At 48.5% G+C, this 10033-nt stretch overlaps 1 protein-coding gene across 1 annotated transcript in view; it reads right to left on the bottom strand.

Annotated features, from left to right (window-relative positions):
- The window catches only part of ADAMTS17 (ADAM metallopeptidase with thrombospondin type 1 motif 17), a gene marked incomplete at its 5' end in the record, with an annotated part of 298045 nt that overhangs the window by 63545 nt on the left and 224467 nt on the right, over positions 1–10033 (bottom strand). Inside the window, 2 exons of the mRNA XM_019503813.1 lie at positions 7351–7486; positions 9569–9728. Of these exons, the coding sequence (XP_019359358.1) occupies positions 7351–7486; positions 9569–9728 (296 nt within the window). The remainder of the gene's footprint in view (positions 1–7350; positions 7487–9568; positions 9729–10033) is intronic.

Below are 10033 nucleotides of genomic sequence, written 5' to 3'. Positions count from 1 at the left end.
AGCTCCAGGGGAGACTGCAGGCACAGCAGGATCTGCCTGGCTTCCCTCGCTGCTTGCTGCTCAAGCAGAGAGTCACCCCTCCCTCCCTCCCTCCCATCTGCCACAGCATGGACCTAGGCATGTGGTATGCTAGCTAATGCCGAGAGGTGCCTGTGTGTGTGCGCCTCCAATTTCACTGGGACAGGTGGACAGAACAGTACCCGTTTAGGGCTTTTTGGAGCTAATCAGCAAGTCAACTGCCAATGTCCCTCCTTGGAAAAAGCTGTTTAAGAAGAGCTGGAACTAATGACAGAGGGTTGATAACAGTGATGGGCTGATAACGCTGTGGTTTTATCAGCCCCCCTGCTGGTTTGCAGCCCGGTCAGGTTTGCAGACAGGGAGAGGGAGATTCAAAAGCTCCATATCATCAACAGATGCATGCACTGCACACCCCTGCTTTGCCTCAGAGTGCTGGCTGGGGCCTGGGGTCTGGCAACACTCCCACCTCTTGAGCAGCGAGTGGGGAGAAAAGCCTGAGACAGTGCAGGTAGGGTGGGGGGTTTACACCCCTCCCTAATCAGAGCATCCTGCTGGGGGCTGGCCGTGCCCTCCCCCCCTGCTCAGTACTGTACAAGGGAAGGGAGGGCTGCTCTAGTGCCCCCCCCACCGGCTTCTACCCTGAGCCACTGCAGGCATGTGCCTGCATTTCTGGAACGAAAAGGGAATGTCTGTTCACCTCCAAATCGGTTCACGCTTTGCAGGTTAAATTAACCTGCAAAGAGTGAATCAATTCAGGCTCAGCCTTTTTGAATGTCTATCCCTAGCCTTTAGGAATAGGAAGCTCTAGGAGTTTTTGGTGCTGGGATTGTGTTAGGTGAGAGCAGCTTAATGCTCACAGTCCCTGCCCCTGACCATGCACACTGAAGTGTGTGGCCACTGGCCGACCTATGTTCTCAGTAATAACAGCTGATGTGATCTTCGATTTCTGAGCTTTGTGCCAACACGAGGGCTGGGTCTGCCTATATATTTAGGCTGGTGTTCAGTATATAGGAAGTGACCCATACACACTGCATGCAAAAATCCAGATTCCATATGGTTCCAGCAAGAGTTTGTAAGAAATATCTATAGAGCTAGGCAGAGGATTAGAATAAAGAGGTGCTAATAGGGTGCAGTTGAGACAGGAAAGGAAGCTGTAAAGAATTTAATGGAAAAAGAGGGTCAAGGAACGTTAAAAATAAAATAGGAAGAAAAAGAGGCATTTTAAAAGGCGAAAGAGTAATAATAATAAAGAATGAAAGATTCTTTTATTTTTGCCAGTTTCAACAAAACTTATTTTATTTTCTACCCTCTGATATTTTATTTTAAAACATGTTAGTGAATTAAATTCTTCATTCAGGCTTTCCTTGGCTTTTCAGATCCTGTGCTGCAACTGCTGGGTTCTGATCTTCTCCCTGGTTGCCCAGTTACTACCCTTAGCCCCACCTCCTCTGGTTTTCCCAAGATTTCACTGGGATGGATAATCTGGAATGCATTTTGGTATTATAGTAGAAGACAGACACTTGTTACTGACATGGCATCTTTTTTGTTTGTTTTTTTCAGCTCACCTTATGGTTAATGGGCCTTATGACTTTTTATTTCCATTACAAATTCCAATAGCAATTAGGTCCCCTGTTACACACCCACAGTAAAGTCTCCTCTCAACCCCAAAGAAATTGTCATCTAACTAGATAAGGACTGAAAGCAGGGCAGTGAGGGCAAAGACCTGCCAAAAGTCATACACAGCAGGTCAGTGGAAGAACTAGGAACAGAGCCCAAGCCTGCTCAGATCCATCCAGTGCATTGCCTTTCCAAAAGGCAGATCTTCCCTAAAGTGATTGTGTTTGAACTTAGGTTAGAAGTGCAATTTGGATCCAGAAAAATGAAAGACAGCAGATTGACTACATAAAGAAGGAAGCCATTGTTCCTTTCTTCCCGGGTAAAGCACTGAGCATGGAAAGGAAATAGGAAAGGATCATATTGTAACAAGATGCTATAATAATTTTACTCGAAACCCTAAAACAAATTCAGGGCTCATAAAAAAGCATTGACATGGTGAAAGAGAATGGTTTCTTTAAGATGTTCTTGGTCAGAGAGTATGCTAAGCATGCATTTCTAATATCTGGGTGGGCAAACGCAAGTGGAAATTTAAATTCTACAGAGACACAGAGAATGTGCTTCTGAAAATGTTTCCAGTCAAAAGCATGTTAAGTGTGAAAGTGTGGTCTACACGGAGGGAGCAAGGGAATGCGGTCTGTCAGATTGTCAGAGGGAGTTTGCGGCCTTTCTGGGTACTAAGCACATTGATGTTTGTTGCCATGGCTCTAACAAAATGGACTGGTAAGAGCATCACTGTGTTACTAAGCTGCTTTTGAGGATAATTGGGCTTAATTATGCCAATAACTTTGCCTGATAACTCCGAACAGAAAAACAGCTATCTTGGAATAACACTAAGGCTGAGACGGGAGTCCATAAAAAGCAAGGCAATTTGGACATGTGAAGGTAATATTAGCAGGTCTGGGATGCGTGTTTGTGCATGTGATTTAACTCCATCCTTAACTCGGCTCACGGTCACTGCTCGCTGTTCAGAGCAGGGAATGCACGAGGGGTTGTAGAGAAGGTGGAGAACAGCACAGTCCCTTCACCCACAATCGCTGCATCTCACTAGAGGGACGTGCCATGGCTCTTGGAGCTCTGACAACCTTTAGGTTCATGCTAAAGTCTTCCCAACAATGCACTGGCCTACTGGGAGTGAATATCCGACCACCACAGGCTGAGCACAGTGACCTGCTCCATTTCCCCAGAGATGCCCCTGGAGACCCCTTGTCCTGTCTGCTTTCCCACCAGTTTCCACTTTCAGGCTATTCAGATGACCCTATGGCCATGTTTTGGGCTGAGCAAGGAGCATGTGCTTTCCCTTGCTCCCACCTGAGGCAATGGCTTGAAAATGGTGCTGGCACCATGTTCTTTATGAAACCTCCCCATGGAAATTACTGGGGACTCCAACTTTCGCAGTTCCTATGGATATGCAAAGTATCCCATAATGCTTTTCATCACCTCCTAGGAACTGCTGCTTCTGATAGCTGTGCTGGGACCTCAATAGCAGTGCGTCCACAGTGTTGTACAACAGCCACATATCGCATGGAAAAAAAGCATGTTAGGTTTTAATCTGACAGAGCCTGGCTCACATGGACACATGGCACCATGGGAGAATAGTGATGACATTTGCACTATCCAGTGGCTTCTGGTCTATAATACAGAGAGAGATGGCAGATGGCTCAGCTATTTTGAAGCTTCATTGGTGGAGAGACCCACTCTGGAGGGCTGTGCAAAACCAGTAGGCTGTAGGGAAGGAAACAAAGGCTTTTCTGAAGTAGGGGCCTGCCCCAGATACTAGAATCAAGTTACAGAGTTACGGGTGCAAGCTGGTGAAGTCAGCAAAGTGTGAAGGACAGTGTGAACTGGATAGGTCTGGAGCCAGCACCACGGTACCTTTTGGGAGGCAGGATCACTTGCTGCTGAGCTCTGAGCCTAGGTACAGGACAGAAAAGAATATGAGGTCTTTGTGCTTTCTGATAGCCCAAGCATGAACAGAGGCTAAACAGGGGCCAAAGTCAAGGGGCCAAAGCAAGGGAAGTTTAGGTTGGATATTAGGAAAAACTCTCTCGCTAGGAAGGTAGTAAACACTGGAACAGGTTACCCAGAGAGGTGGTGGAGTCTCCATCCTTGAAGGTTTTTAAGACCTGGCTGGACAAAGCCTTGGCTGGGATGATGTAGTTAGGGATGGTCCTGCTTTAAGCAGTGGGTTGGACAAGATGACTTCCTGATCCTAATTGTCTATGATTTTATGGTCCTATGAAAGATGGGATGTCAGCTTCTGGGGGAGCAGAACCTGAGTCCACTGCATGCCACACTCTTTCAAAGAGCAGAGATTGAAAAGGAGCAAACTGTGGAAGGAGAGAGGGCCCACCTGAGCAGAAGGAGCTCAGAAGCTTTAGATGTGACTTGCTTGATATCAACGACTGCTCTTTGCTATGAAGATTTTGAACCTGAAGGGGGGTTCGAAAGAGGATGGATCTAGACCAGGGGTGGGCAAAGTCTGGATTGTGGGCCGGATCCAGCCAGCAATGGACTCCATTTCCCAGCAGCCCCTGCCCTTATGGCTGGGGCTGGTCTCCATGGAGATCCCAGAAGCAGTGATAGTGCAAGGCTGGGGTTGCCATGGAGACCGGCCCCAGCCGTGCTGGCAGGGCGTGTGGCAGGGCAGGGCAGGGGGCTGCTCCAGGGCCACTGAGATCTTGCCATGGGGGCAGCTTGGTCGGGGCCAGGGCAAAGCCATGATCTGCAGCCTTCACGCTCTGGGGCTATGAAGTTCTTCTCAAGCCTTCAAGCTCTACTGATCAGGAATGAGCTGGCAGCTGCGCTCAAACAGAACAGGATCTAGAGCCCCTGTTCATTTTTGCACTTGCTCTTAGAGCCACAATGCTCTGTCTTTGTGCCATGCAAGGTCAAGCACCTCACAGAGGCTATGAGATACTGTGCTTATGCACACAGCACTGTGTTGAACAGAGAGGAAAATCACTTTTGTTCTGGGTCATTAAGAACAAAGGCTCACCATGACGTTACATGGCATTGCCTTGGTCTACTGGACTAAATCAGAACATCACTCCAATTTTAACACGGCTTTTCTGTTTCTTCTCACTTGTCATATGTCCTAGTAAGAGAAGCTTGAAAGGAACATTTCTGTGTCCTCTATTACCAGGCTAGATGCAGCAGGAACTGTGCTGCTCTGACTGCACTATCGGACTGTCAATATTGCAGACTGTTATTGTATATTGACTACAGAACTATAGTCAATAGCTACAGAGCTATCTACATGAACCAGGGGCCTTTATCACTATCAAAAATGGAAGTGTTCAAATCAATTACATGAGACTTCACACAGTCAAGAGGGGAAAGGAAAAATAACATGAGGAATTGCTCCCAGGAAGAGGTTTGTAGGTGAATTTATGATTTCATCACCAACTTGGTTTAATAAGGTTGATTTGTATCACTTTTCATGCAGATGAAGCAGAGGGCTTTTATTGCAGTACTTACTGAGCCCTGAATCTGTCTGCAGCAAGCATGTAAGTGTGTGCTTTCCTCCAACCACCTGCTTAAGTTTCACTGGCTTCAGTGCAATTCAGGCAGGAGGCAGGCTCTTAGCAGCATGGCTCATCAACCCCACCCTGTGCTGTGCTGCATGACCATGGCTGTACTGCCTCTGCTTCTAGAGCCAGGGAGGCAGCTTTACCTTGGGTACTGCACTCAGACAGGCTTGCCAACCTAGTGAGGAGGGCTTTAAAACTAGGTTCCCTAGGGGGATGGAGACCAAAGCCCTGAGGCAAGTCAGGAAGCAGAACACCTGGAGAAAGAGCAAGCAGGAAGGGGCAACAGGGGAGGTGGTCTCATACTTCCTGAGAAATCAGGGCAATCAACTAGTTAGCTCAGGTGCCTGTACCTGGATTTTAGCAAGGCTTTTGATATGGTCTCCCACAACATCCTTGCAGGCAAGCTAAGGAAGTACGGGCTGGCAGAATGGACTGTAACGTGGATAGAAAACTGGCTGAAGCATCGGGCTCAGAGGGTAGTGATCAGTGGCTCAATGTCTAGTTGGCAGCTGGTATCAAAAGGAGTGCCCCAGGGGTCGGTCTTGGGGCCAGTTTTGTTTAAAGTCTTCATCAACGACCTGGAAGATGGCATAGAGTGCACCCGCAGCAAGTCTGCAGATGACACCAAGATGCAGGGAGTAATAGCTACATTAGAGGGTAGGGTTAGGATTCAGAGTGACCTAGACAAATTGGAGGATTGGGCCAAAAGAAATCTCATGAGGTTCAACAAGGACAAGTGCAAAGTCCCGCACTTAGGACAGAGCAATCCCATGCACCGGTGCAGGCGGGGGGCCGACGGGCTGGGCAGCAGCTCTGCAGAAAAGGACCTGGGGGTGACAGTGGACAGTACGCTGAATATGAGCCAGCAGTGTGCCCTTGTTGCCAAAAAGGCTAATGGCATCCTGGGCTGCACTGGTAGGTAGGTTGCCAGTAGCTCAAGAGAAGTGATTATTCCCCTCTATTCAGCACTGGTGAGGTCACATGTGGAGTCCTGTGTCCGGTTTTGCTCCCCCTCGCCCCCCCACTACAGAAAGGACGTGGACAAATTGGAGAGAGTCCAGGGGAGGGCAACAAAAATGGCTGGGGGCCTGGGGCACATGACTGATGAGGACAGGCTGAGGGAACTGGGGATTCAACAGCAGCCTTCAACTACCTGAAGCGGGGTTCGAAGAAGATGGAGCTGGACTGTTCTGGGTGGTGGCAAGGGGTATGGGCTGGACTCAAAGATCTTCCGAGGTCCCTTCCAGCCCTAATGTCTATGAAATCTATGAAACAGCAGCCTTCAACTGCCTGAAGGGGGGTTGCAAAAGAGGATGGAGCTGGACTGTTTTCAGTGGTGGCAGATGACAGAACAAGGAGCAATGGGCTCAAGTTGCAGCAAGGGAAGTTTAGTTTAGATATTCAGAACAATTTTCTCATGAGGAGGGTAGTAAAACACTGGAACAGGTTACCCAGAGAAGTGGTGGAGTCTCTATCCTTGGAGGTTTTCAAGACCCGGCTAGAAAATGCTTTGGCTGGGATGAGTTAGTTGGGGCTGCTCCTGCTTTGAGCAGGGGGTTGGACTAGATGTGACCTCCCGAGGTCCCTTCCAACCCTCATTTTCTATGAGTCTATGCACCAGTATAAAGATACTAGAGATACCCTTCAGTGCCTTCCTGAACTGGGCTCTGAGCACAGAGCCGTGTGATACCCAGAGAAGGATAATGTCCCAGTCAAATGCTCATAATCTAAATTAGTCAGCTGATACAGATCAGACATGGACTATAGTCGTGGACCAGATTAGGTTGAAGGGCTTAGGTCCTTCCTCCGCAGCGGGATGTGAGAGTTAACCAGGCCCTGCACTGTGCTGACTATGGAAACAAGGTGAGACTCAGACCTTGGCAGGCTTCATACAACTAGTGTTTTGGCTCTTCAGCACTTTCAGCCAAGGGTGGGCAAGTTTCCCAAGCGGTTTGCATGTGCAAGTGGAATCTTGACTTAATGGCTGCAAATGAAATGGGCACAGAGGCAACGAACGTCTGATGTGCTCTGCAAATGGAGCTGGAGTATCACAGCCAGACAATGCAGCAAGCAGTGGGCCCCAATCCCTCCAGACACCTCCATGATGTCCTGCAGGGTGATGCTTTGGAGGTGGGCAACTGGGAGAGACAGAGAAGTCGATTATTTTTTTTTTGTAGCTTCTTACCGTGACTGGCAGGGGTGCGTGTTACACTTCCTGATCTGGGGCTCCGGGCGAGTTGCACGCTGGCACTCGCTGTCATTCACCAGTGTCATGGTCTTGTTAACAATTCTTGTGCAGGACACGATGGTTTTCCGCTCACCTGAAAGTGAAGCCAAATCAAAGAACTAGAAATCAAGAAGCTAGTTAATTGTCTGGGGCTGCAAACTATTTAAGATCATGCGACTGAAAGAGCCTCCAAAGCAGAGTTCTCTCTGCCCACCATGACATATCACTTGTAGAGCTCATGTCTGCAGGCGATTTGTTCCCCGTCTTCTCTGCCCTCTCTCTAAACTCCACTGTCTTACCAGGAAAACTGCATCTCTTTCTGCAATGATCATGCTCTGGCAGTGTTAGCAGGCTGAGCAATATCTTCCAAGTCTTAAAGTCAATGCAATCTTGAAAGCAATCTGGTTGGATCTGGGTTCCTACTATACATGCCGCCATGACTCCCACATCACCTAATATAGGAATAAACAGCAAATGGCTAATAACGACCTCTGACGCAGCCCTCCACCTGAGCTTCCTGCTGAACAGCTGGGCTTCTGTGTTTTCTCCTCCTTTACACTGACTGGCATCCAACTTATTTAATGAAGTGAAGGAAAAGTCTTTAAAGGAGTGACCGATTTAAAAAAACTGGGCTTAAGGCGGATTTTACTAGCAGCAAAATAAGCAGACAAAATATCAATCATTTCCAAGCCTTGAGCACTACCTTCAAAACGACTTGACTGGAGACACCAGGTTCAAGAGCAGTTCTACTATTTCCAGGTAAGTTTTGTCTACACATCAACTGATAAAGGGGCCATAGTGCCACTGAGGCAACCACAATGTGGCTCTTGGGTTCAACATTTTACTAACATGTGAAAACACTGTGTTGGGAAAAGACAAATCAAGATAGAAGTTCTTGGAGGAAAACGCCACCGGTGCACCATGTCACTTGAACTTTATAATACTGTGCATTTCGAATGGGCTTCTGCCACCATAACCTGAAGTTGCACTGCACAAACAGAGCTCCTGTGATTTGCGACCAACAGGAAAAAGAAATCCATTAAGATCTATCAGTGGAGAATCCAGCTTAATGTAAAGACTTAATATATGCTCCTGATGATTGAAAGTGCAACTGGTTCAGAATTGTACGTGAGTTCGTACAGTCTGAGAGTCCCAGATGGAAGTGGTGAAATGTGCCTGAAAACCAAAGCGCTTAAGCACAGCAGATGTATCCAAGACAACTGCTGGTGGGAGGCTTGCTGCCAGAGAATGACATTAGTGGCCCTCCCCATGTGGCTGGGCTATTATACATAAGACACTGCAAAGAGGTTTCGAGTTTGCTCTCGTGAGGACTCAATGGTTGGATGAAACTGGGATTTTCAGAGGAAATTAAAGAGGTCAGATTTTAAATCAGTGCTTTCTAGAAAGAAAATAAAACGAAGGGTTTCACACAGTGATGCTGGCAAACCTGTCACAGGACAGGCTGAACACGCTTTAGCTCCATGGGTTGATGGGGTTAGTGCCGTGCAGTGGTGGTTGTGAAGGGGCTGTGGGGAGAGATTTAGTTTCCAGGACAGACTTAAAGCTGCCTCTCCTGCTTGCGGGAACCTAATGGATGGCAGCAGCTGTAGCGTTCCTCGCTGCCTGCTTCTGGCCGACAGCAGGTGAAACTACCTCCGGGCATCCTGTTGTCTGGGACAGGCCCACTGAGAAGAACAATCTGCAGAGTGCTAACATGCACCCAGAAAGCTCACCCTCCGTGAACTGTTGCTCATGCAATCTGCAGCGAGTTGTCATAACTGACAGCCCCCCTCCCCTTTGTCCTCGGGGAAGGAAGCTTCTCTCGGCCAACATCCAGGCACACCTGTGAAAACTCTGCTCCAAGAATCTGACAGGGCCTGGAGACACGGGGCTGCACACGGTGCCGCGAGCCGTCAGCGAAGCGCTCATCCAGGTGCAGCTCCGTCATGCGGGAACGAGCCAACAGAGCAGTGGCCCTGCCAAAAGCCCGGGCGCAAATCAGCAGTTGGGATGCAAACGAGAAGCTGATAGATGCAGTGAAAACGAGCTTTGATTTGACCCCACGGTCATGGCTGTTTTCATTTGCCTCCCGGGCTCTGGCAGCGCTGGCTTCTTTCCTGCCTGTCTGTGCAAACCCCACACAAAATGCTGACCCCCTGCTCCCGCACGGCCTTACCTCCGCCACACTGCACGCTGCATCCTTCCCAGCCGCTGTGCGTCCAGATGTACAATGAATCCGGCTGCTTTTCGGGCTCGCTCCCGTTTTCGGCGGTGTAGTTGACAGGGATGGTGTACTCATAATGAATTCCGTAATTCTGGTCGTGGAATAACAGCACCTGGTTTGGCAGCAGAAGACAGGCTGTCACGAGATGCTGAGCAGCACCGGGGTGCAGAGTTGGTGAAGCAAACCATACTAGGGTGAGGCTGATGCTTTTTAACAGGAGCGGCACCCAGACCTTTCCCGAGTTACCTGAATAAAGGTGGCTTGTTCTTCAGGGGTAACGGTGCTCGGTACTTCAAAAAAACCAAACCATTTAGGTCATTGTCTACATCTCAAATTTGGGGCCTAGATTTAGGCAGTCAAATCTGAGGAATTTGTCTTTTTTTTTTTTTTTTTTTAATCGATTTTTGGCATCCAGTG

Source organism: Gavialis gangeticus, unplaced genomic scaffold (assembly GCF_001723915.1).
Source record: "Gavialis gangeticus isolate Ggan-Ray unplaced genomic scaffold, GavGan_comp1, whole genome shotgun sequence".
NCBI classification, from domain to species: Eukaryota; Metazoa; Chordata; order Crocodylia; family Gavialidae; genus Gavialis; species Gavialis gangeticus.
This window is presented reverse-complemented; position numbering and strand designations above follow the sequence as displayed.